A 27683-nucleotide genomic window follows, 5' to 3' on the forward strand; every position below is an offset into this window, starting at 1 on the left:
ATCCTAAAACACTTCTATTTGTAACCCAGGTCATCCTGGAACTCATTTAGTAGATCAGACTGTCCCCAAACTCTTCACCTGTCCCTGCCTTCAGTGCTGGGTGACTTTCGTGTGCCACCACCACCCAGCATGGTAATATTCTTTCCCCCTACCCACCCACCATTTATTTCTTTACTTTGCAAGTCCATTGCAGTCCGCTCTCCTTCCAGTCCCTCCCTCCTATACCCCCTCCCCCCACCCTTCTCTTCACCTTTGAGAAGGGGGAGGTCCTTCCCTTCTAAACAACCCATCCTGGCACCTCAAGTCACTGAGGACTAAGTAAATCCTCTCCCTCTGAAGCCAGACACCACAGCCCAGTTAGGGGATCACAGTCCATAGGCAGGCAACAGAGTCAGGGTAAGCCCCTGCTCCAGTTGTTGGGGGGCCCAAATGAAGACCAAGCTGTACATCTACTATATATGTGGAAGTAGGGTTGGTGGCAGCTAGGTCTAGCCCTTGAATGCTCTTTGTTTGGTGATTGATTCTCTGGGAGCCCCCAAGGTCCAGGTTAGACTCCGTTGATCTTTTTCTGGAGTCCCTGTCCCTTTTGGGTTCCTTAATCCTTCCCCCAAATGTTGCATATTTTCTGAGCCGAGTCTAGGTCTCTGCATTTGTTTCTGTCATCTGGGTGGAGCCTCTCAGTTATGCTAGGCTCCTGTTTATGAATCCAGGCTGTGCCTCCAAAGGAAGGCAAGACTAGCAATGTGTCTCTAGATCTGAGTACAGCTTGGCACATTTCCCTCCAAATTGGCAGGGGTTGCTTTGGTTCTGTTGTCCTTGACTTAGTCAGCTTTTGCTTGTCTGTAGAAGTCTTTATTTTCTAAGAATATGTTTTACTGAATTCTATATGCATAGTCCCCCTTTTCCCATTAACATTTCAAAAAATGTCTTTCCATTGTCTCTTGACCTTTACTGTTAACTTAAAATCAGTTATTCTTTGAGAATATCATACATTCATACAGTGTATCTTATTTATTTATTCTTATAGGATCTTTTGGCCCTAGCTGTCTTTGTAACTGAGGATGACTTTGAATTTCTCACTCTTCTGCCTCCACCCCAGGAAGTTTGGAATTGTGCCTAGTTTATGCCTGCTGATTATCTAACCCAGGGCATTTTGAAGCACTCTAGTAACTGAGCCACATCTCTGGCCCTGCTTTATCTTTTTAAGTATCAGGAATTTAACTGTGGTGTTCCCTAAGGGCCAGTTTTTCTGCGCTTATCCTCCTTGGTTTTCCTGAATTTAGAATTTGTCAGATAATCTCCCCTACCCTCACCCATTTCCACTTGGCAGAGTACTGCTTTATGAGTAGTGAAGCACTGTTCATTTGTTTGCTCTTTGAACAAAATTAGTTCTTTAAAACTTGTATGTGCCTGTGCATGTGCTTCTGTAAGCAAGCCCTCAGTTTAAATGTTTTCCTTTATTATTTAAATGCTTTCCTTTATTATTTCCTTTATTATTGTAAGCAAGCCCTCAGTTTAAATGCTTTCCTTTATTGAGTTCTTTGTATATATTGGATATTAGCCTTCTATCGGATGTAAGGTTGGTGAAGATCTTTTCCCAATTTGTTGGTTGCCGTTTTTGTCCTTTTGAGGTGTCCTTTACCTTACAGAAACTTTTGTAATTTTATGAGGTCCCATTTGTCAATTCTTGATCTTAGAGCATAAGCTATTGGTGTTCTGTTCAGGAACTTTTCTCCTGTGCCTATGTCCTCAAGGATCTTCCCCAGTTTCTATTCTATTAGTTTCAGTGTGTCTGGTTTTATGTGGAGATCCTTGATCCACTTGGAGTTGAGCTTAGTACAAGGAGATAAGAATGGATCAATTCTCATTCTTCTGCATGCTGTCCTCCAATTGAACCAGCACCATTTGTTGAAAAGGCTATCTTTTTTCCACTGGATGTTTTCTGCTCCTTTGTGGAAGATCAGGTGACCATAGGTGTGTGGGCTCATTTCTGGGTTTTCAATCCTATAACATTGGTCCACTTGCCTGTCACTGTACCAATACCATACAGTTTTTAATACTATTGCTCGAGGTCCAGGACACTGATTCCCCCAGAAGTTTTTACTGTTGAGAACAGTTTTAGCTATCCTGGGTTTTTTGTTATTCCAGATGAAATTGAGAATTGCTCTTTCTAACTCTATGAAGAATTGAGTTGGGATTTTGATGGGGATCATGTTGAATCTGTAGATTGCTTTTGGCAAGATGGCCATTTTAACTATATTAATCCTGCCAATCCACGAGCATGGAAAATTTTTCCATTTTCTGAGGTCATCTTCGATTTCCTTCTTCAGAGACCTGAAATTCTTGTCATATAGATCTTTTATTTGTTTGGTTAGAGTCACACCAAGGTACTTTATATTGTTTGTGGCTATTGTGAAGGGTGTCATTTCCCTAACTTCTTTCTCAGCCTGATTATCCTTGAGTATAGGAAGGCTACTGATTTACTTGAGTTAATTTTATATCCAGCCACTTTGCTGAAATTTTTTATCAGTTGTAGGAGTTCTCTGGTGGAGTTTTTTGGATCACTTAAGTAGACTATCATATCATCTGCAAATAGTGATAGTTTGACTTCTTCCTTTCCAATTTGTATCCCTTTGACCTTCTTATGTTGTCTAATTGCTCCAGCTAGAACTTCAAGTACTATATTGAAAAGATATGGAGAGAGGGCAGCCTTGTCTAGTCCCTGATTTTAGTGGGATTGATTCAAGTTTCTCTCTATTTAGTTTGATGTTGGCTTCCAGTTTGCTGTATTGTAGAGTCCAGCTCACACATTTTTAACTGTGGGTTTTCTGGAAGGAGAGATGGGTAAGGAACAGGTTGCAAGAGAAATCACTTGGAGAGACACAACATCACATGGCTTCTGGTTTAAGTCTCCATCTTTAATGCCTCTTTTCCCAACCAACAAAGGCAGACCAAGCCCCTCCCCTGAAGGCTGGAAACTGGTTCTTCTTGTTCTTCAGGAGGTGGGTGGTCAGGTTGCTGGCTGCTATTCTTGAGAGCAGTGGGCAGGGGGCAGTCACAGTTCCTCCCTTCTATTCTTGAGAGCAGTGGGCAGGGGAGGTCACAATTCCTCCTTTTTTTTTTTTTTAATTAAAAAAAAAAACCAGTGGATAACTATATACGTCAAAAGACATGGGCGTTGACCAGTGAGGGAAAGTATTGACCTGGACCCCCTTAAACATTAATTTACATCTTTTTCAGGGGAGGGGAAATAGACTGCCTTAATAATTTAAGGACAATCTTTCAATGTCAACCCCTATGCAGCCGGACATGCTTTTCAGGGAAACTGGGAAGCAGGACATTTCCTTTTCCCTTGCAGTGCCTCACTTCGCACCTCAAACTGATGTCCATGTTTGTTAAATTAACAAACATGCATAGATCTGGTTCTATGCAGCCCCCTCTCTCGGGATCCACTGGTAAAGTAAATACCCTGTGAATATGAGTTGGCTGGCTTTCATAGCTGCCCATCTTCGAGTCCTGGAAGCCATTGTTGTAGCAGCCCACCTTTGAGTGCTGTATCTGAAAGGTATCTGCTTGAAACACAAAATAAGAGATTAAAAGGAAAAACTGCTTGGACCGTTTCTCTAGAGGGCCCATGGTATTTAATTTGGTTGTAAATTAGTAGCTCAGGAATAAAACCTGGCTTGCAAATTAATGGCTAGAGGGAAAGCAGCCTACCTTCCCAATATGGGAGAAGTAGCCTTAAGAACATTATTGAATTAGTCATACTTACCAGCTGATTCAGGGTCTCTATTTACCTACCATATCAATCTTTCTGGTAGCCATTGGGCTCCATCTTCTTTTTGAGAGAAAATATAAATAGAACATCTTTTCTATAATAAAACAGGATCTGGACCGTTCCATGTATTGGTTAACGAGTCCCACCATTTAACCATGGCAATCCCTTGGTATAAAAACTTGTGACAATGATTGATTACATTTAGAGGCTTCTTTCGAATGTAGAGAAGTGAAAAGAAATCTTGAACAAGTATCAATGCAAACATGTATAAATTTTAATTTTCCAATTTTGCATAGCAAGTTACATTCATTTGTCAAAAATGATAGGGCATAAGGCCACATGTATCAACCCCTAAATGAGGAGCTGGAGATAAGGAAAGGCAGTTGGGCCATTGTTTTACAATAGTGAAAACAAAGATCCTGATGGCGTATTAAAATTAAACATGCCATAGGTTTCTAATAAAGGACAAATTTTCCAACATACAAGTTAATTGTAAAATGATAAAAAATATAATTTATACGTTGAAAAACATTTAATATCATTGTCAGCTCTGCTAACTGAGCTGAGCCCAGGTGTTTCTATAACTACCTGTTTATTATAAATAAGATATCTAGCTCTTCCTTCAGAAGAGCCATCTATGAAAATCGAGAGTATTTTTATGCAGAGGCTATAAAGATCATATTAGGAAATAGAACCTCATGCATATCTAAGAAACATTAATCTATCTTGAGGACAACAGCAATGCCAATAAATGAATTCTTCTATCTCATCTAGGCATTAGCATGCCTGGTGATAGGAAGCCATATACATTTAGCAAGATTTCCTTGGCATCCAAATTTTAAAATTTTCTTAAAAATATATATACCTTAAAAATATATATGCATAATTCAAATTATATGCACTTTCTTTTCCCTTTTTTCTTTTTCTTTTTCCCTCTTTTTCTTTTTTAAGAAGATATTGTTTTGTTTTGTACAAATGTTTTATATTTCCTCATCTTTGAAGACTATAAAGAATCAAATTGTCAAAGATATCTCAAATGAATAGCCTTTATCAAATGGCCAGTTCCAATGTTTGTTCTAATCTAAGTTGGAACACCAAGCATATACCATAACATAGGCAATAACTATGTAACTATAGAAAATAAACATAGCATTCTTAGTTGACTTTTGCTAGAGCCGTTGCAATTACAATGCCCAAAAATGAATCATAGTTATATGCACATATTTTGATTTTCTAAATTAGAAATATGAGTATCATTTATCTGTAAAAGTTAATTAAGTCCTCTAGAATCAACACCATTATGTGGTAGAAGTAGAAATTGAGGACATCAAGAACAAATCTTTATAATTTGATGTACATAAAAATATAAAATTATTTTTTAAGCTTTTACTCTTTTGATGGTACAAATAATAAATGTGCTTGTACATCTGAATGTTTCCATATAGCCTCTTTGGGATACAAACTTTATGTGCCTTGCCCCAAGGGGTCCTGTCCAGGCACCTTTTTAAAGATTAAATTATAAATAAGTATATTGTAGTTGTCTTCAGACACACCAGAAGAGGGCATTAGATCTCACCACAGGTGGTTATGAGCCACCACGTGCTCGCTGGGATTCGAGCTCTCATGCTCCTTGAATGAGGGCCTAGCCTTTAGCGGCTGAGCCATCTCTCCAGGCTTACAAACATAAAATACAAGAGTCTAGCTCTCAGCACCCATGGCTATCTATCTAGCCTTTGGGTTAGCTTATAAATATCTAAAGGATAGTAATTTAGAGAACATATCCTTTGTAATTTGAATTATATTTGTATAAACAATTGTAAAAATTAAGAATTAGCAGTATTAAAAATAGAACAATTTTAAGCAATTGTAAACCATGAGCTTTATATATATTTACTATTATTAAAAGATTGATTTTTAACATCTTAAAAATAGCTGCTATAGCACCCAAGTACTGAAGCAGGAAAAACTTAAAGGAAGAGATGTTATATAAACTTTATTTCCATAGTTGATAAAATCTTTATGGGATGTATGTATAGAAATGTAAAGCAAATTGTAACAACTTGTAATAGATCAACCATTAATAATAATTAAGTTGATTGCTGCTTGAAGCAAGGAATAAACGTTTTGTTAGGCTCTTAAAACATTTCTTTAAAATATCTCTATAACATTTTAACAACACATCAATATCTTTATTGAAGGATGTAAAAACTTTATTTTATGAGCAAAAAATGTGATTCTATATCAACATTATTTTTGCCAAGGAATGGCAGTGAATACATACCATAAACATCTGATTATAGCAGCATTATCTGCCTTGAAAACAGAGGTTTAAGTTCTCCTGTGGCAAGCTTAAAGAGATGTCTTAGCCAATTAACTTATTTTAATAACCTTTAAAAATTATTTAAGAAATTTAAAAAAACCCATAAGGAATGGCCTGTGTCTCTATAAACAAAACATTTTTATAAACTAATATTTTTATAAAACAAAAGAGATTTTTATAAATAAAATATATTAAAAAATGTAAGATCTCAGCTTCTTTTATTGAAGCAAAGACAAAACACTCCTTTTCACATAAGGCAAGGCTATATTTGAATTGTATTTTGAATTATATCTATATGAATCTATCACAATATTTTCTAGACCAGAGCGCACCTGGTGGGAGAGCACGAAGGCGGAGGAGACAGTCCCTCTTAAAACCAGCTGCCCCAGGTGTGGCACGCAGAGAAGAAGTGGCAGGGGAGACACTTCCCTTCTGCTGTCTCACGAAAAAATTGAGTTCCTCAGGCCATGGCCAGAGGCCGAGTACTCCCTTTCATGGGCCGTACTCCTTTCATGGGCTGGCCTGGGATCCCGCCTGCAGCATGTGGCCCCCTGACCTGGAGCAACTGGCACGCGCTCCAGCTCTGTCTCTAGCAGCTCGCCTGGGCCACCCCACTGGCCTGCGGCCTGCACTGTGACGTGCGCCACCTGGACAACCTGCTCGTGGCCCGCAGAGTTCTGGACTCTCTCTTTGCTGAGTCAAAGTGACCGGGGCCTACATGGCAGGGACTCCACTCTAGCCTCTTCTCTACTCGCTCAAGCAAACGCTCAAACTTAGCAGTCTAAATGGCTGCAACTCTAAGCCATCAGCCAAAACCAGCCTCTAAATCTATATGGTTTAGGATATATATGGTCAGGATATGTAAATCCTTATACCGTTAAGACCAATTAAAAACAAGAACAAAGCAATTACCTAAATCTTATAAGTTAAACCAGAGTTTTCCCAAAACTGGAGGCTACTTGTCCTTTAAGAGAAAAAAAAAAGATTGAGCACACCGCAGCTGCCGCCACCTGCCACCACCGGCCCTCTGAGCTCTGGGCTCACTCCCTGCGCTCTGCCTCCTAAGTGCTGGGATTCTTGGCGTGCGCGCTGCCTTTTCCCGCTGCTGCACCCAGCTTTGAGTCAGCTTGTGGCCTGCCGGCTCAAGGCCCCAGCAGACTGAATTTTAATCAATTTTTATTTTTAACATGAAACAAACACTCATTCACACAAAACACAAATAAATGTACATGTAGACAGATAATGGTGCACTGGGACAAACAACATAGAAAGGTACACAGAGAAGCGCGCTTGTTGTTAAGCAATTGCATCCATTTTCCTTTTTTCTTTTATGTTTCTAGAAATATTTTTTTTTGTTTTGTTTTTTACTGTTTTTATTTTGTTTTATAATTTATGCCCTATTTCTCTTGCCTGATGCAGTTTTAGACTGCGGACAATTGCCTAACTAAATTCCCTGTTCCAAGTTGTCTTTACATCCTAGCTGATCTCAGTGCAGGGCCTATATACTGAGTCAGTCTAGCCTGTATCTTTACACACTTCTGCAGCAACATTCTTTAGAAATAAATGACATTATTAGCACTAAATTAATACCCTGTTGCTTACTGTGCCCGATATATAAACTTTTTCCTTTTCTTTTTCCTTGGAGCTCCTAAATTCAGACAAACATACCTCATTCTGCCTCTCCGTTTCCAGTTATAATCCACGTTGGCGTCATATGTAGAGTCTAGCTCACACATTTTTAACTGTGGGTTTTCTGGAAGGAGAGATGGGTAAGGAACAGGTTGCAAGAGAAATCACATGGAGAGACACAAAATCACATGGCTTCTGGTTTAAGTCTCCATCTTTAATGCCTTTTTTCCCAACCAACAAAGGCAGACCAAGCCCCTCCCCTGAAGGCTGGAAACTGGTTCTTCTTGTTCTTCAGGAGGTGGGTGGTCAGGTTGCTGGCTGCTATTCTTGAGAGCAGTGGGCAGGGGGAGGTCACACTGTACATTGCTTTAACTATGTTTAGGTATGGGCCTTGAATTCCTGTTTTTTCCAAGACTTTTAGCATGAAAGGATGCTGAATTTTGTCAAATGCTTTTTCAGCATCTAATGAGATGATCATATGGTTTTTTTTTCTTTGAATTTGTTTATGTAGTGGATTGCATTGATGGATTTCTGTATATTGAACCATCCCTGCATGATCGTTTTGATGTGTTCTTGGATTCGGTTGGGAAGAATTTTATTGAGTATTTTTGCATCGATATTCATAAGGGAAATTGGCCTGAAGTTTTCTTTCTTAGTTGGATCTTTGTGTGGGTTTGGTATCAGCGTAATTGTGGCTTCATAGAATGAGTTGGGTAGTGTTCCTTCTGTTTCTATTTTGTGGAATAGTTTGAAGAGTATTGGTGTTAGGTCTTCTTTGAAGGTCTGATAGAATTCTGCACTAAAACCACCTGGTCCTGTGCTTTTTTTGGTTGGAAGATTTTCTATGACTCCTTTTATTTCATTAGGGGTTATGGGACTGTTTAGATGATGTATTTGATCCTGATTTAATTTTGGTATTTGGTATCTGTCTAGGAAATTGTCCATTTCCTCCAGATTCTCCAGTTGTGTTGAGTATAGGCTTTTGTAGTAGGATCTGATGATTTTTTGATTTCCTCAGTTTCTGTTGTTATATCTCCCTTTTCATTTCTAATTTTGTTAATTTGGATACTGTCTCTATGCCCTTTGGTTAGTCTGGCTAATGGTTTATCTATCTTGTTGATTTTCTCAAAGAACCTGCTCCTGGTTTTGTTGATTCTTTGTCTGGTTCTCTTTGTTTCTTCTTGATTGATTTCAGCCCTGAGTTTGATGATTTTCTGTCTTCTTCTACTCCTGGGTGAAATAGCTTCTTTTTGTTCCAGGACTTTCAGGTGTGCTGTTAAGCTGCTAGGGTATGCTCTCTCCCATTTTTTTTTTTTTTTTTTTTTTTTTTTTGGAGGCACTCAGGGCTATTAGTTTTCCTCTTAGCACTGCTTTCATTGTGTTCCATAGGTTTGGGTATGTTGTGCCTTCATTTTCATTAAATTCTAAAAAGTCTTTAATTTCTTTCTTTATTTCTTCCTTGACCAAGGTATCATTGAGTATTGTTCAGTCTCCGTGTGTATGTGGGCTTTCTGTTGTTTTTGTTGCTATTGAAGACCACTTTTACTCCATAGTGATCTGATAGGAGGCATGGGATTAGTTTGATCTTCTTATATTTGTTGAGGTCTGTCTTGTGACCAATTATATGGTCTATTTTGGAGAAGGTACCATGAGGTGTTGAGAAAAAGGTATATTCTTTTGCTTTAGGATGAAATGTTCTATATATATATACCTGTTAAATCCAATTGGTCCAATGCTTCAATTAGTTTCACTGTGTCCCTGTTTAGTTTCTGTTTTCCTGATCGGTCCATTGAGGAGAGTGGAGTGTTGAAGTCACTCACTATTATTGTGTTAGGTGCCATGTGTACTTTGAGCTTTAGTAAAGTTCCTTTTATGAATGAGGGTGTCTTTGCATTTGGAGCATAGATGTTCAGAATTGAGAGCTCTTCCTGGTGGACTTTTCCTTTGACCAGCAAGAAGTGTCCTTTCATGTCTCTATTGATGACCTTTAGGTTGAAAGCCAATTTTATCTGATATTCGGCTTGTTTCCTGAGATCATTTGCTTGTAAAATTGTCTTCCAGCCTTTTACTCTAAGGGAGTATTTGTCTTTGACACTGAAGTGTGTTTCCTGTATGCAGCAAAATGTAGGGTCCTGTTTACGTATCCATTCTGTTAGTTTATGTCTTTTTATTGGGGAATTGAGTCCATTGATGTTAAGAGATACTAAGGAATAGTGATTATTACTTCCTGTCATTTTTGATGTTATTTTGTATATTTGATAGGTTATCTTCTTTTGGGTTTGATGAAAGAAGGTTACTATCTTGCTTTTTCCAGGGTGTAGTTTCCCTCCTTGTATTGGTGTTTTCCCCCTATTATCCTTTGTAGGGGTGAGTTTGTTGAAAAATATTGTGTAAATTTGGTTTTGTCATGGAATATCTTGTTTTCTCCATCTATGGTGATTGAGAGTTTTGCTGGGTATAGTAGTTTTGGCTGGCATTTGTGTTCTCTTAGAGTTTGCATGAGATCTGCCCAGGATCTTCTAGCTTTCATGGTCTCTGGTGAGAAGTCTGGTGTAATTCTGATAGGTCTTCCTTTATATGTTACTTGGCCTTTTTCTCTTATTGCCTTTAATATTCTTTCTTTGTTTAGTACATTTGGGGTTTTGATTATTATGTGACGGGAGGTATTTCTGTTCTGGTCCAGTCTGTTTGGAGTTCTGTAGGCTTCTTGTATATTCATGGGCATCTCTCTCTTTAAGTTGGGAAAGTTTTCTTCCATAATTTTGTTGAAGATATTTGCTGGCCCTTTCAGTTGTAAATCTTCACTCTCATCTATGTCTATAATCCTTAGGTTTGGTCTTCTCATTGGGTCCTGTATTTCCTGGATGTTTTGGGTTACCAGCTTTATGCATTTTGCATTTTCTTTGACTGTTGAGTCCATGGTTTCTATGGTATCTTCGGCATCTGGGATTCTTTCTTCTATCTCTTGTATTCTGTTGTTGATATTTGCATCTATGGTCCCTGATTTCTTCCCAAGGTTTTCTATCTCCAAAGTTGTCTCCCTTTGCGATTTCTTAGTTGTTTCTACTTCTGCTTTTAGATCGTGGATGGTTTTGCTCAGTTCCTTCACTTGCTTGTTTGTGTTTTTCTGTAATTCTTTAAGAGATTTTTGTGTTTCCTCTTTCATGACTTCTGCCTATTAACCCAAGTTCTCCTGTATTTGCATTTCCTCCTTATTGGTTTCTATCTTTTGACCCATATTTTCCTAAGTTTCTTTAAATGATATATTTGTTTCCCTTGTAAGGGCTTCTACCTTTTGATCCATTTTCTCCTGCATTTAAGAGATTTATTTATGTCCTTCTTGTGTTCCTCTAACCGCATCGTGACCAGTGATTTTAAATCCAGATCTTATTTTTCTGGTATGTTGGGGCATCCAGGACTTGCTGTTGTTTGAGAATTGGGTTCAGGTGCTGCCATAGTGCCTTGATTTCTGTTAATAACATTCATAAGTTTGCCTTTTGCCATCTGGTTATCCCTGGTATTAGTTGGTCCTGTTGTCACTGGCTGGTGCTTGAACCTCCTGTGAGCCCGTAAGGCTATTTCCGCACCACTGGATGACTGGGCTTCCCCTGGCCCAGATCGCTGATGTGCTGCCCTCCTCTTGCTTGCCATTGGGGCCCTGGTGTGTCCTGCCCCAAGCAATGTTATATTGGGGTTGTCTCTGTGAACCTGGTGCTTGCTGCCTGTCTGCTCCGTCAGGGAGTGAAGAGGCGGGGAGCCCCTCCAAGTGCAGGGGCTACCCTGCAGGGCATAGGACCCACGCCTGCCTGGCACACAGATGAACGGCCGATCTGCCCAGATCCTGGGTGCTGGCAGCAGTCTGGCTGTCTGCGTCCCCAGAGATCTTAAACTCAGGATATCTCCGTACCTGGGGCTGCTTGTCCTGTCCTACCGGGAGCAAAGATCCTATTCTATTTTTTAAGGCAGAGTCTCACTGTGGCTCTGGCTGGCCTGGAACTTACTAAGATCTGCTTGTCTTTCTTTGCCTTTCAAGTGCTGGAATTAAAAGCTTGTGCTAACATGGGTGGCCTGCTCATACTCTTACAACTTCATCAACTTCATCAGATTCAACATCTAGTGACTTGGTTTTTGCTTTTCCTTTTGGTTCCTTAGAGCTGAGGTATCCTTATACTCAGCAGCTTCCCTTGTACTCAGCAGCTACATCAGTAGATGTAGTGACTGCACCTACTCCCTGCCTTTTCCTCTCCCCTCCCTACCCCTGTGCACACATGTGGGTGTCTGTGTGTGGGGTGTATGAAGATCAAACTGAGGACCTGTATGTACTAGTCAAGGGCCTGCTGCTCATAGAGGCCCTCAGCCTCTATGGCTGCATCTGCATTTTTTATTGGTGCATTCCTGTGTGAGTATGCATGCATGTCAGAAGCCTTCTAGTAGGTTCCTGATAAAGGGCTAGATTTTGCCTGGCTGAAAAGATGCTGCATAGTGTCTCATTATTTAGCTCTGGCCATCCTGGAACTATGTAGACCATACTGGCCTTAAACTCATAGAAATTTTCTTGCCTCTGCTTCCCAAGTACTGGGATTAAAGATGTGTGCCACGGGGTTAAATTTGCCCTGGAACTTTTAAAATGTAGCATCCTTGACTTTAAACTTGCTACCTTGATACCTATGAATGGCATCCGATGCTACTTTTACTTTTGTAGTTTGAGGAAGCTTCTGGGATAATTTCTTATGTTGACCTGTCTTCTTTTACATTTCTCCTTTCTCTTCATTCTCTTGAATTATTGATAGACCTGTGGAATTTCCCATTCATTTTTCTGATAGTTAGCTAGATTCTGGTGTCTTCTATTTCTCTAAATGATCTGGGAAAGTTCCCTGATGATTTCTTCATCCCTCTCTTAGATTTTTAATTTTTGAAACACCTGGATTTTTGTCATGACAGTTTTTAATTGTATTTTTTTTTTTAAAATTACACTTGCTATTGTGTATATTTGTGTTCATGTTAGCATGCTCCTGTATACTACAGAGCACATGTGGAGGTCACACGACAGTTTGTAGGAGTTGGTTTTCTCCTTCCACCACTTTGTTTCCAAGATTGAACTCAGGTCCTCAGGTTTATTGGTAAGCATTTTGAGCCTTTTGCCAGCTCTATTTATATACTTTTGAGAATAGTAATTACAGATATTTTTAAAAAAGATTTCCTTTATCCTTTGAATTACCTTTGCTTTTAGCTTGTCATTTTTTGTTTTGTTCTTCATGACTGACCCCTTACCATCTATTCTTATTTAAAATTGAGACTGGTAGGTCTGTGTTTGTAGGGCGCTTTGCCAAGTTGTTAGTGTTGTGCTTCATTTTACATTGATCAGGTGCAGAGTATAGTTTTGCTGACTAACTGCCAAGTGCTAGTATATACTCATAGAGTGTCTTTCTTTGGGGGGGGGGTGTTCAGTTTCTAAGAAAAAGATATTGACTCAGAAAAAGAAGGGGTGGAAAGTGGAGTAGGAAGTATAGTGTATTTCTCTTGGTTGATAGCCCTCAGAAGTATGGGGTTAGGTTTGATAGTGAGCACTTTTGACCTCTGCATAGTCTATCAGCTCTGGGCTTCACATGCTCTTGCCAGTCCTCATCTGTCTAGATCTTTCAGAACTCTGTTCTAACTTTTTACTGTTTATTCTCCAGCTGTGTGTGGAAGTAACAATTCCTGGCTTCTGGTCTTAAATGTTTGGCTTCTGCTTTGTTCCATCTTCAGACCTCAGATATTTTAGGATTTAGTACCAAAGAGTGATCAACCTATTGAAATGTTAAGAGACAATAAAGAATTGTAAAGTGATGGTATACTTGTAATTAGTGTAGTTTAGAACAGATTTCCTTTTTTAAATACTTTCACTTTGGTGAGAGTTTGAATTAGATGGAGTCGGTACCATAATAGATGTCATTATAGCCATGACTATTTCATAAATGTACTGTCACGATGGGTTTTTGTTTATAGCTGTCTCAAGTTAAAATGTGATGCTAGAATTATAGAACAGTATTTGTCGCGCAGTCCCTGTAGAAATTTCCATCTTACACAGTAGCCATGGCATTGAGTGTCCTGTTGCAGGCAATTTACTATCCTAGTCTATTCTTCATGAAGAAATGGGTCATAAGCAGAACAGTAATGATGTTGTTATCTTAATGCTTTACAACGCTTCAGTGTCTGGGAAAATGCACTTCATTTGAAGCAAAAATGTATGTTAGCTAGTGACAGAAAGTTGGCTGGCTGTGATCTTACCTAGACTACAGCACATCTTTTGGGGCAGGTGAGTAGCATAGAACTCTTAGATGCCAGTGTTATCTGGTTATATGTTTATGTGAATGTAACTCTAGAACACACATGACTTTATAGTATCTACAATAGACATTTAAAAAAATGAAAAACAGCTCTTGGCCTGCTATTGGGCCTTAGTGGAAACTGAACATTTGACAATAGGACACCAAGTTACTATGTGACCTGAACTGCCTATCATGAGCTGGGTGTTATCTGACCTTCCAAGTCATAAAGTAGGGTGTGCACAACTGCAGTCTGTTATCAAATGGAAGAGGTATATCCTTGATCGGGCCAGAGCAGGTCCTGAAGGCACAAGCAAGTTACATGAAGAAGTTGCTCAGATGCCTATGGTTTCTACTCCTGTTACAATGCCATCTGCTGCCAAGCATGCACCTATAGCCTCATGGGGTGTTCCCTATGACCAGTTGACTGAAGAAGAGAAGACTAGGACCTGGTTTACTGATGGCTCTGCACATTATGCAGGCACCACCCAGAAGTGGAAACTGCATTACAACCCCTTTCTGGGACAACCCTGAAAGATACAGGTGAAGGAAAATCTTCACAGTGAGCAGAACTTTGGGTAGTACATATGGTATTACAGTTTGTTTGGAAGAAGAAATGGCCAGATGTACGATTGTTCACTGACTCATGGGCTGTAGCCAATGGATTAGCTGGATGGTCAGGGATGTGGAAAGATCACAATTGGAAAATTGGTGAGAAAGACATCTGGGGAAGAAGTATGTGGATAGATCTCTCCAAATGGGCAAAGGATGTGAAGATATTTGTGTCCCATGTAAATGCTCACCAAAAGGTGACTTCAGCTGAGGAGGAGTTCAATAATCAAGTTGACTTCAGCTGAGGAGGAGTTCAATAATCAAGTGGATAAGATGACCCGTTCTGTGGACAGTCAGCCTCTTTCCCCAGCCATCCCAGTTATTGCCCAGTGGGCACATGAACAAAGTGGCCATGGTGGCCGAGACGGAGGTTATGCTTGGGCTCAGCAACACGGACTTCCACTCACCAAGGCTGACCTGGCTACAGCTGCTGCTGAATGCCAGATCTGCCAACAGCAGAAACCAACACTGAGCCCCAGATATGGCACCATTTCTCGAGGTGACCAGCAAGCAACCTGGTGGCAGGTTGACTATATTGGACCACTTCCCCTGTGGAAAGGACAGCGTTTTGTTCTTACTGGAGTAGATACTTATTCTGGTTATGGATTTGCCTTTCTTGCATGTAATGCTTCTGCCAAAACCACCATCCGTGGACTCACTGAATGCCTTATATATCGTCATGGTATTCCACACAGTATTGCTTCTGACCAAGGAACTCATTTCACAGCCAGAGAAGTGCGACAGTGGGCCCGCGATTATGGAATTCACTGGTCTTACCATGTTTTCCATCATCCTGAAGCAGCTGGTCGATAGAAAGATGGAATGGCCTTTTGAAGACACAGTTACGGCGCCAATTAGGTGGCAACAGCATGGAGGGCTGGGGCAGAGTTCTTCAGAAGGCAGTATATGCTTTGAATCAGTGTTCAATATATGGTACAGTTTCTCCCATAGCCAGGATCCATGGGTCCAGGAATCAAGGGGTGGAAAAGGGAATAGTTTCACTCACTATCACTCCTAGTGACCCTCTAGGAAAATTTTTGTTTCCTGTCCCCACAACTTTAGGCTCTGCTTGCCTAAAAGTTTTTGGTTCCAGAGAGGGGAGTGCTCCTACCAGGAGCCACAACAAACATTCCATTGAACTGGAAGCTCAGATTTCCCCCTGGCCATTTTGGGCTTCTAATGCCCTTAAACCAACAGGCTAAGAAAGGAATAACAGTGTTAGGAGAGGTGATAGATCCAGATTACCATGGAGAAATTGGATTGCCTCTCCACAATGGAGGTAAGCAGGATTATGTCTGGAGTGCAGGAGATCCCCTAGGGCATCTCTTAATACTACCATGTCCTGTGATTAAAGTCAATGGGAAACTACAACAGCCTAATCCAAGCAGGATGACAAAAGGATGACCCATCAGGAATGAAGGTATGGGTCAATCCTCCAGGAAAAGAACCAAGACCTGCTGAGGTGCTTGCTGAAGGTGAAGGAAATACAGAATGGGTGGCAGAGGAAGGTAGTTATAAATACCAGCTAAGGCCATGTAACCAGTTGCAGAAACGAGGATTATAAGTAATATGAAAGCTTCTATCTTATTGTGTTAAGGATACATTTGTCTTTCTTCCAATTACTTTAACATCAATTGGTATTGAAACACTAAAAGAATGTTCCCAAGGGACATTGCCCCTTTGTAAATTCACAAATGCGTTTGCGATTGTACAAGAAATAGTTATATCATGTTAGGTGTATTCACAATCTTGTTATTCTTTCATGTGGACATGAGATATTATTTGTGTCGAGTTAACAAAGGGTGGATTGTAGTGGCTATTCCTGGTTGTCAACTTGACTATATCTGGAATGAACTACAATCTAGAATTGGAAGGCTCACCTATGATCCTTATCTGGAGGCTCAGAGATATGTTTCTGACCTGGATCTTGGCATGGAGATCTTGAAGCATAGTGGCTATGAATTTCAGAAGATTAAGACAAGGAGATCCCCGAGTTCAAGATCATCTGGGATTAAAGGCTTGGAGGCACACGCCTTTAATCTGGGCCACACCTCTGCTGGAGACCCACAAGCCTGTAATCTCGGCCACACCCTCTGTTGGAGACCTACTGCCTTTAATCTGTGATATACCCTTTGCTGGAGATATATAAGGACATTGGAAGAAGGAAGATTTACTCACTCTTCCTTGCCTGCTTGCCTCGTGGGACTGAGAAACTGCTAGATCCTTGGACTTCTATCCACAGCTGCTGCTGCCCATTTTTGGGGAGTTGGACTATAGACTGTAAGTCATCGACAAATTCCCTAACTATATAAAGACTATCCTTACGTTCTGTGACTCTAGAGAACCCAAACTAATACAAGTTCTCTATAGTGTCTCCAAACCCCTGCTTAGAAGTCCTCCAATACCAAAGCCTTTTCATAGAATTTGGCCAAATAGAAAGAAATGTGATTTCACTAGGTTTCAGATAGCTGCTCTCTTCTATTGGCAAATGTAAACATTACCAAGTAGGTGGTACAGAGTTGGGTTTTTTTTCTCCTCAGAAGCAGACTATTTACAATGGGGAGTTTTTGTTTTTAAATTGTTCTCCTAGTAACAACTGTTTCACTGTTCTGTGTTCTTTTGTTTTTGTTTTGAAATGATCTCATACCTTTACTTCTGGAGTGCTGAGGTTGCCAGTTTGAGAGTCAGCAGTATTTAAGGTGGCTTTCTTGGTAGGGAATAGGGGTACCAAGTGGAACTTTGATGAGTTTGCATGAAAGGATTTCTTTGCTGCTCTTTTAATATTGTCTTTAATATATTTATTTATATATTTAATTGACCACAGTGTAAGATGACAACTTACTAACAGTTGAGAGAAGAAAGTAGGTGTGACCTTCCCTGGCTACACAGAACTATTTGTGATATGGGCCAGTGGTTCTTAAACTTGAGCAGTCCTCAGAGTCATATGGGAAGGGCATGTTGAACAGATTCCAGGGTGTCTTTCAACTCTGGTGTTCTGATTGGGCCTAGGGTGGAGTCTAACAGTTCATATGACTAGCTGCCTTCCCCATAATGCTCCTTCTGTTCTAGCCATTAGGCTTTGAGAACCAGTGTTGGGAGTGGAACCATCAGTCTGCTTTAGATAGACCAACCTGATGAAAGTACAAGTAAATTCGAGAGGATTGTGGAGTAAAACCAACTTGATTTGCAATAGCCCATGTGAAATGGAATAGTATATGTTGCATTGTTTCTCCAATAAGTAATAAATTTTGTCTAAGGTAGTTCATTTCACAGACTTTATGACTACTTATCAGCAATTTGGAGTTGGGGCTCTATGGTGCTTGTGTCAAATGCTTCCCAACTCCTAGCAGGGTTTGTCTGTAGTCCTACCTGTCTTGGAACTTGCTCTGTAGATCAGGCTGGCCTCAAACTCAGGTCTACCTACCTCTGCCTGAGATTAAAGGTGTGAGCCATCATAGCTGTCCAGCTTGTGTCATTTTAATAAGGTATTTGGTTAATGAACGTGTCTGCTGTGTGACTCTGATAGTTTCCTAGCTTTTAGCAGCTGTATAGTATCTCCCAAGCCTCCAGGTTCCAGCTATATGTGTTTTAGACTTAGTTTCATTTTGTTGCAGTAATGGTAGGTTTAACTATTTTAGCAGTCAGGTTGTTTGAGTTTGCTGTTTCCCACATATATTTTGAACCTCACCTTTGTGGCAGTTGTTTTGAGAAAACACAAATTTTATTTTTTAATTTAATTAATTTATTTATTTTTGGTTTTTTGGATTTGGTTTTTTCGTGACAGGGTTTCTCTGTATAGCCTTGGCTGTCCTGGAACTCACTCTGTAGACCAGGCTGGCCTCAAACTCAAATCCGCCTGCCTCTGCCTCCCAGAGTGCTGGGATTACAGGCGTGTACCACCACCACCCGGTCACAAGTTTTATCTTTAGTTTGAATGTCTTTGAACTCACACCTTCCAGTTCACTAGCTTTTCATTCTTTTTCCATCATGCATTCCAGGTTGGCCTTGCACTTACTGTGTATTTCAGCCATCTTCCGTCCTCAGCATTCCAAGCACTAGGATTGCAGGTGTGCACCATATGCCAGGCTGTGACAGTTCTCAGCCACTGAGCTTAAATTTCCCAAATAGAGATTTAGAATGTCTCTAGGAGACTTGCCTTCCTCCTCCTGCACCCCAACATTTGGAAGAGTCAAACCCAGGGTTTCATGGTAGATAAATGCTCTACAATTGAGCTATATAGATCCTCAGCCCTGCTTTAGCTTTATGTTGTCAGAACTTTCCATGCCCATTTTTTCACTCTTAGCTCTGTGATTCATTTGCCAGTTAGACTTGTCACATTTCCATTTCATCTTTACCTCTATAGACTACAACTTTGATTCATTGTATACCCTACAGTTCTGTTGGTTCTGACACAAATAGAGTGGCATATTGTTATTTCAGTTTCATACAGTGAATCTCATTGCCCTACAGATCTCCCAGTTAACCTTTTATAGATAAGCCTTTTCTTATCTATAAAAGCTCCCTGGCAGTCACTGATATGTTTTTATCCTTAAAGTTTTTCCTATGTTAATATTATGTACATGGAACCCTTACAGATATGGAGAGGAGACTTTTGGATCTGTTTTTCTTTATTTAGTACCCCTCTCCTACCATGATATTGATAACAGGACCCAGGGCTTCTCATATACTAGGCAAGTATTCTACTGAGCTACATTCCCAGTCCTAGCAAAATGCACTTAAGATTATGCTATACTGAAGCTGAACATGTTGGCACACAGCTATAGTCACAGCATTTGAAAGGTAGAGGCAGGGTGACCAGGAGTTTAAAGTCTTCCTTGGCAATATAGGGATTTTTAAGGGCTACACAAAATCTTGTCTTATTAAAAAAAATTCTACCATGTCTCATGAGTTAATAAGTCATTTTTTAATTGCCCTTTAACATACATTTGATAGCACTAAAAGCGAATTGATTTAGAGAAAACTGAATAATAATGATAGTACTGGTGTATATATCAAAAAAATCTTGACCCTTAATGTCTAAGGTTAGCTGTTAAGAGTGTGATACTAAGGTTTCCCTTGACCTGGTCTCTCTGTCTGGAATTTAGCCATATATTCTGCAGAAAGCCATTAAACTTTCCTGCTTCCCAGCTTTTTTGTAAAATAAGTAATAAGATACCTGATCTGGAAGTTATTACCTCTTACCTCCCTAGGTATTTAGGGTTCCCTGGATTTAGGAACACCTTGCTGAGGCTTTGAAAGGACCCCTGGTAAGGGTTTGAGTCTGTCCATTGGAATGAGGTGAGCCTTCTGTGCAAGATTTCCAGGCCATATCTTTTTCCTTGGGCTTGTTAAAATTCCAGGTACTTAGAGCCCAAATTAGTATGTCTGAGTGCAACTGGTGATACAGTAAATCTCAACATATTTTGTGGAAGCCTCTTTTGGGACTACAGCATTATTTAAATCTCAGACCCTGTACTCCAGTCATTAGATAGGTTTTACCCAGGCATATCTATAAAGATTAATTATGGGAGGCCACAGTTCCTGGAATCTTTTGTAGTTCATTAATGAGTCATTATGGCACATAATTGTGAAAATAATGTACTAAAGGTTAGGGTATATATATATATATTTTTTGTTTGTTTGTTTGTTTTGTTTTTTCAAGAGAGGGTTTCTTTGTGTAGTCCTGGCTGTCCTGAACTCACTCTGTAGCCTAGGCTGTACTCGAACTCAGAAATCCGCCTGCCTCTGCCTCCCGGGTGCTGGGATTAAAGGCGCCACCACACCCTGCTGATTAGGATATATTTGAACGTGCTTTACTGATGATAGAAGCTTATAGCAAACTGGGAAAGTAACCACTGGCTGCTTAGTATTACTGACCAGATTCTTTATGCTTTCTTTCTCTCTTCAGCTCATTCTCTCTCTTCCCTTCCCCTCTCCTTTTTTTGAGACAGTGTCACTAAATTGTCTCAGTGCTCACTGTATAGATTAGAATGTCCTAGAAGTCCTAATTCTCATTTATTCTCTCTCTCTCTCTCTCTCTCTCTCTCTGCTGTTTCAAGACAGAGTTTCTCCAAGTTGTCCAGGCTGTCCTGGAACTCTCTCTAAACCAGGCTGCCTTCAAACTCACTGCCTGCCTCCCAAGTGCTGGGATCGAAAGCTTGTGCCACCGCTGCTGGGCTAAATTTCTCTCATTTTAAAAATTGAAATGGGTTGGGTAAATAATGGAAGGAAAGATTTTGATTTAATATACACTTGCTATGATTTGTATTTCCATGTGGCACATGGTAATGTTTGTTTTACTTTTACTTGTAGTAATGAATGTTATAACAATTGAAGATTATAAGAGCACATACTGGCCAAAATTAGATGGTGCCATAGATCAACTTTTAACCCAGAGTCCTGGTGACTACATACCTATCTCCTATGAACAGATTTACAGGTAAGTCACCATTTAATTTTCCTGAGTTTGAATGGGATTTGATTGCTGACATGAATGTCATATATAAAGTATGTAAGATGAAGTTGGACGTTTATAATCTCCACACCACTGTATTGGAGATTTTAATCTCCACACCACTGTATTGGAGATTTGGTTCAGAAGTGGTTTTCAAAATACTTCAACTGCTTCTGCTTGCTTGCCTGCCTTTTTGATAGAGTAAAAATCCTGAGGCCAGTTTAAAACAAAACAAAACAAAACAACTAGTGGAGTATCTGCTATAAAAATACATGTTTTTTAAGGGAGATCCTTGTTAGCTCTGTTGATGATGCTTAGTGACATGCAATTCTAGTTCTCTTTGATATTTTTGGAAGCATCAGATTAGGAACTAGGGTGGGAAATGAGATTACCCAAACAGTGACAGGAAGAAGTGACAGCTATGTTGTTCCCCACAACTGGTATACAAGGAGGATGTATTGCAAACATCTTTGTGAGTTAGAAACTTTCTCTATGTTGGTACTAATCTATTTCTTAGTTTGAAATATATTTTTTAAAAAGAGTGAGAGCAGGTGGTTTATAAGGAGTTACCATATTTTTAAGGAGTCACTCAATTTTTGATTTCATGTGCCTATTTAATATGTACTACCCAGGTCATCTGAAGTTAGTTGGCAATGTCCTTCCCATCAGAGCACTGACTAGGGAGGGTAGGTTTTTCTTAATTTCTGGTTCATTAGCATTTAGGTTGGTGATTAATATTTTGTATGTGTGCTTTAACATGGGATTGCATGGAATGCTTTTTCATTGACTTGGTTTCTGTGCCTTGTTTCTTGCAGTTGTGTGTATAAGTGTGTGTGCCAGCAACACTCAGAACAGATGTACAGTGATCTGATTAAAAAAATAACCAGCCACTTAGAGCGAGTTTCCAAGGAGCTGCAGGTAAGAAGTTGAGTGCATCGGGTGTTTGCTGCTTTGAGTGTTTCTGATAGGGTGGAGCTAGGCTGTCGAACAGTTGGGATCTTATCAGTTTGATTTAACACAAAAGTTTATACTTTCTAGTTAGATATTGACTAAATGATCTAATCTTCAGAGCAGATTGAAAATTTGACATAGATTGTATGACTTTTTCTTTGGGATCTATTTTATCCATAACTGGTTCCACTTAATACCACGTCTGCGTTTCTTTTACTTAAAACCTTGTTTTTTCCTGTTAAAGTCACTATCTGGTGAAATTTAAAAAAAAAAAAAATCAATCTATCTATCTATCTATCTATCTATCTATCTATCAAGAACATTTTCTCCTACTAGTTTCTAACACTTTCAGTATGAACAACTGAAGCCAGCTATTGGCAAACTCTTACAGGTGATCTTAATATCTGGGTAACAGCAGAGAACTCTGATTGGAGTGCCTGGCCTACCAGTCTTTCCCTCAAACACACTACCTGTGCCCCAGAGCCGGATACTACTCAGATTCTGAGTAGAAGTAACAGGGACATTAGATAACCAGGGTTCACATTAAGGTGAGAAATAGCTCCAACAGTAGACTGTTTGGGACTTGTTTTCCATTTACCTTGTATTTTTTTTTTTTTTTACATTTATCTTGTATATGGGGTGGGCAGTGTGTACATGTGCCACCTGCTGTTGTTTTGCACTTGGTTTTCTCCCCCCACTGTGTGGGTCCAAGGGTAAACCTAGGTCATTAAGCTTATTAAGCTTATTAAGCTTGGCGTCAGGTCTCTCATCTTTACATACTGAGCCACCTCATTGGCCCAAGGATATTGTTTTGTTTCCTTTTTTTCTCAATTATAGCCAGAGCTTCATTTTCTAAAATACACAACTTTGCCTATTAAAATTTTTTCACCTTTTTTTTTTTCTTTCTTTTTTTTTTTTTGATTCTTTGGATTTGGCTTTTTCGAGACAGGCTTTCTCCGTATACGGCTATAGCCCTGGCTGTTCTGGAACTCACTCTGTAGATCAGGCTGGCCTCAACTCAGAAATCCGCCTGCCTATGCCTCCCAGAGTGCTGGGATTACAGGCATGCGCCACCACCACCACCACCCGGCTTATTTTTCAGCTTTTTTAACTGAATACAATTTTCTCATTAACACACACACACACACACACACACACGCACACGCACGCACGCACGCACGCGCGCGCGCGCGCATATAGTTGTTGTTGTTTCTATAGCCTAGGTATCGTGTGCCAGTTGTAGATGAAACCCAAAAGCTATTATGTTTTAAATAGTTTGCTTTTTAATTGTCAACTCTGAATCCCTGAAAGAGAGCTTTCTGTTCTGTTCTTTGTATTTGCCATTCCTCTGGTTTCTATCACTATCCTTTCATGAGTGCTTTGGTGATTTTTCTCCCTTACATTATGTATATAAGTTTATTTAGCCATCTTTTGATTGATTGGTCTTTAGGTAGCTTTTAAACTAATAACACTTTGAACAATCAGTTTGGTAAGTATCATCTTGCCATTCACAAAGTAACCAGATTAGACTTCCAGGTTTTAGTCATGTCCATGTCAGAGTCCTTGTTTCCTCACCTAGGTAATATAGCATTTCTTTAGGAAGAACTTATTAAAGATTAAAACAAAACAAAGGTGCTCTTTTTAGTATTTCAAAAACTAAATCAGTAAATGTAAAGGTATATATAATATAATACCAGGGACTTTATTTTTAGAGTCTACACATTTCACTAAGTTTGAAAAGTATTATTTAAAACCTTGTCTTTAAGGTTCTGGGAATCAAATTCTCAGGGTCTTGTTCATGCTAAGCAAATGCTCCTCCCCCCCTTCCCCCCAGTTGTACTAGCTGTTGGCTTTTTTGAGATAGGCTCACTGGGCTTCACCTAACAAACATTGCTGAGTTACAGTTGTGCTGGCCTTGATCGGGATTATAAGCATGCCCCACCCTGTCAATTTTTAAAGTGACTTAGTTTGGAAGATTGTAGCTAGTTCTAAATAGCTTTAAAGTAGGAAATTTTTAAAGTAGCACGGGGACCTCAGACTGGTCTTGGCTTTGTCACTCAGCATTTGTAGGCCCTTTTTTTAAAAAAAAAAGTTAACATCATTTTGTCAACTTTAATGCATTAAGGTCAAGTAGCTTTATTGAAATACTTGTGATCCCTTTATACTAAGTTGTAAGATGCTGTGTTTTCCTTCTGCTTCCTGCCTTGTAGAACCTTCTTTCTCAGTATTATATCATTTCTGGTGACTTTTTTAAAAAATAAATAAACCTATCATCTATCTATTTATTTATTGTATATGAGTACACAGATGGTTGTGAACCTTCATGTGGTTGTTGAAAATTGAATTTAGGATCTCTACTCGGCTCTGCTTAATCTCGCTTGCTCCCGTTAACCTTGGTTCGCTCAGGCCCAAAGATGTATTATTACAAGTACACTATAGCTGTCTTCAGACACAACAGAAGAGGGTGTCAGATCTCATTATGGATGGTTGTGAGCCACCATGTGGTTGCTGGGATTTGAACTCAGGACCTTTGGAAGAGCAGTTAGTGCTCTTAACCACTGAGCCATCTCTCCAGCCCCATTTCTGGTAACTTATGGATAGCCTTCCTGGAATTCTTGTCCAACTCTCAAAACAATACAGAACAGAATAGAACAAAATAGACTGTTGGCATTTGTCTGGACCCAGAGCCTCTTAGCAGTAGCAAGCCTGTTAGGTCTGTGGTTGTGTACTGTGTTTGTATTCATACCTTCTTTGGCTCTTCTCTGAGGTAAGGATTCTGTCCTGGTTTTTTTAGCCTTTTTTTTTAAAAATTATTTTTATTTATTTATTTTTTTATTGAAAAGGAAAGTAAGTAAAGGGAAGTAAAAACACTTTATGATAAAATTAAAGATTTACATGGAAAATAATTCAGATAAACATGTTAAAATTGACAATTATCATGGAAAATGAAGGAGTAAAATGGTAGACATGTAAAACATTGCTAAATTATTTGAAATATGGGATAGAAACATTTTATGATAGAATTGAAGATTTACATGGAAAATATTTCTGATAAAATTGTAGAAAAATGTAGAAAAACCATGTTAGAATTGAAGATCATCATGGAAAATTTTATATAGATATAATAATGATAGGCATAAAAGTATTCCTAAGTTGATTAAAAGTGGAATTATAAACACTTTCTGATAAACTTGAAGGTTTACATGGAAAATATTTCAGATAAAATTGTAGAAATATATAGAAAAACATGTTAAAATTAAAGATTATCATGGAAATTATATAGATAAAATAATAGGCATAAAGATAATACTAAATTGATTGAAGGTGGAATTATAAACATTTTCAGCTAACATTGAAGATTTACATGGAAAATATTCCTGGAAAATTCAAGAAATAAATAGACAAACACGTTAAAATTGACTATTTCATGGAAAATTTTACATAAAGAATGGTTGACGTAAAAACTCTTTCTAAATTAATTGAAGGTGGAATTAGAAACATTTGTGATAAAATCAAAGATTTATATTGAAAACATTTCTGATAAAATAGAGGAAGTATATAGAAAGACTTAAAATAGTTATATATAGTATATATATAATATATATTATAGTATATATAGTATATAAAAAGACTTAAAGAATTAAAATCGAAGATTATCATGAAAAATAATGCAGATACAATGATACACATAAAACATTACTAAATTAATTAAAAGGGAAATTACAAAACATTTTCTGATAAAATTGAAGATTTGCATGAGAAATATTTCTGTTAGTCTATGAGTTTTTAAAGGGGAGTTGAGTCCATTGTTAAGAGATATTAAGGAATAGTGATTGTTGGCTTCCTGTTATTTTTAATGTTACTGTTATGATTGTGTGGGTATCTTCTTTTGGGTTTGTTGGAAGATTACTTTCTTGCTTTTTCTAGGTGTAGTTTCCCTCCTTGTGTTGGCATTTTCCATCTATTATCCTTTGTAGGGCTGGATTTGTGGACAGATACTGTGTAAATTTGGTTTTATCATGAAATATCTTGGTTTCTCCATCTATGATTGAGAGTTTTGCTGGGTAGAGTAGCCTGGGCTGGCATTTGTGTTCTCTTAGGGTCTGTATGAGGTCTGCCCAGGATTTTCTAGCTTTCATCGTCTCTGGTGAGAAATCTGGTGTGATTTTGATAGGTCTGCCTTTATAAGTTACTTGCCCTTCCCCCCCCCCTTTACTGTTTTTAATATTCTTTCTTTGTTTCTACTTCCACTTTTAAATCCTGGATGGTTTTGTTCAGTTCCTTCACTTGGTTGTTTATTTTCCAACCAGTAATTCTTTAAGGGATTTTTGTGTTTCTTCTTTAAGGGCTTCTGCCTGTTGACCCCTTTCCTCTTTAAGGGCTTTTACCTGTTGACTGATATACTCCTGTATTTCCTTAAAGAGTTATTTAAGTCCTTCTTAAAGCTCTCTATCAACATCATGAGATACAATTTTAAATCCTACTCTTGCTTTTCTGTTGTGTTGGAGTATCTGGGACTTGCTGTGGTGAGAGAACTGGGACCTGATGTTACTAAGTAGCCTTGGTTTCCTTTGGTAAGGTTCTTTTTTTTTTTTTTTTTTAATTTCCTGGCTCCCTGGTGCAAATGGCAGTGGGCAGGCAGACTTCAGTCCCAGCTGCTCCACTGATCTTAGGCCCTGTGTGCTCCTAGCTGGTCCCCTCCAGAGAGAAGGTGGAGATCTCACCTCTGTGCTCAAAAGTGAAAGCCAACTGTGGAATTTCCCAGCTCCCTGGTGCAAATGCCTCCCTGGTGCAGATGCTCCCTGGTGCAGATGGCTCCCTGGTGCAGATGGCTCCCTGGTGCAGATGGCGGCGGGAAGATATTTGTCCCAGCTGTGCCACTGATCACTGAAGGCTGTGGAGTCTCCTGGCTCCCTGGTGCCTTTTTCTAGCCTTAATATCTGGTACAACTTTAACTTAGAAAACATTTGTTGAGTCAGTGTTCATTAGCTTAGTTTGACTTATGCCAGTGGTAGGAGTATTGATTAATCTTTCGAGAACTGATCTTCATGTTCAGTAGATGCTGAGGTAGTTTTGTACAGGGCAGGACAATGTATTTGGGTGGAGTATGTTATTTGCAACCAGGGTTTTTAAATCTTGAGCCAAAACAGTATTGTGGGATGAGTTGCATTTGGCAGATAAGTAGATGCAGTTGACAGATCAATGGGTTGGACCCACAGGGCATCAGTTTTTGTAAAAGGCATCTTAAAATAGCTACTGGTGCTCGCTTTGGCAGCACATATACTAAAATTGGAACAATACAGAGAAGATTAGCATGGCCCCTGAGCAAGGATGACACGCAAATTCGTGAAGCCTTCCATATTTTTTATACCTTTTTCTTAGTACCTCATGGTACCTTCTCCAAAATCGACCATATAATTGGCCACAAGACAGACCTCAACAAATATAAGAAGATCAAACTAATCCCATGCCTCCTATCAGATCACTATGGAGTAAAAGTGGTCTTCAGTAGCATCAGAAACAACAGAAAACCTGTGGAAACTGAGCAATATTCTACTCAATGATACCTTGGTCAAGGAAGAAATAAAGAAAGAAATTAAAGACTTTTTAGAACTTAATGAAAATGAAGAC

At 39.1% G+C, this 27683-nt stretch overlaps 1 protein-coding gene and 1 non-coding gene across 4 annotated transcripts in view; both read left to right on the plus strand.

Moving 5' to 3' along the window:
• Positions 1–27683, plus strand: part of Cacul1 (CDK2 associated cullin domain 1) — a 69030-nt gene that overhangs the window by 5366 nt on the left and 35981 nt on the right. For all 3 annotated transcript variants that reach the window (XM_052182446.1, XM_052182447.1, XM_052182442.1), the window contains exons 2-3: positions 20960–21086; positions 21917–22019. In XM_052182446.1, the coding sequence (XP_052038406.1) occupies positions 20960–21086; positions 21917–22019 (230 nt within the window). The remainder of the gene's footprint in view (positions 1–20959; positions 21087–21916; positions 22020–27683) is intronic.
• Positions 27312–27418, plus strand: LOC127676508 (U6 spliceosomal RNA). Its single transcript, XR_007975984.1, has one exon. It is a non-coding gene; the product is annotated as a U6 spliceosomal RNA (small nuclear RNA).

Source organism: Apodemus sylvaticus, chromosome 1, assembly GCF_947179515.1.
Source record: "Apodemus sylvaticus chromosome 1, mApoSyl1.1, whole genome shotgun sequence".
Lineage (NCBI taxonomy): Eukaryota > Metazoa > Chordata > Mammalia > Rodentia > Muridae > Apodemus > Apodemus sylvaticus.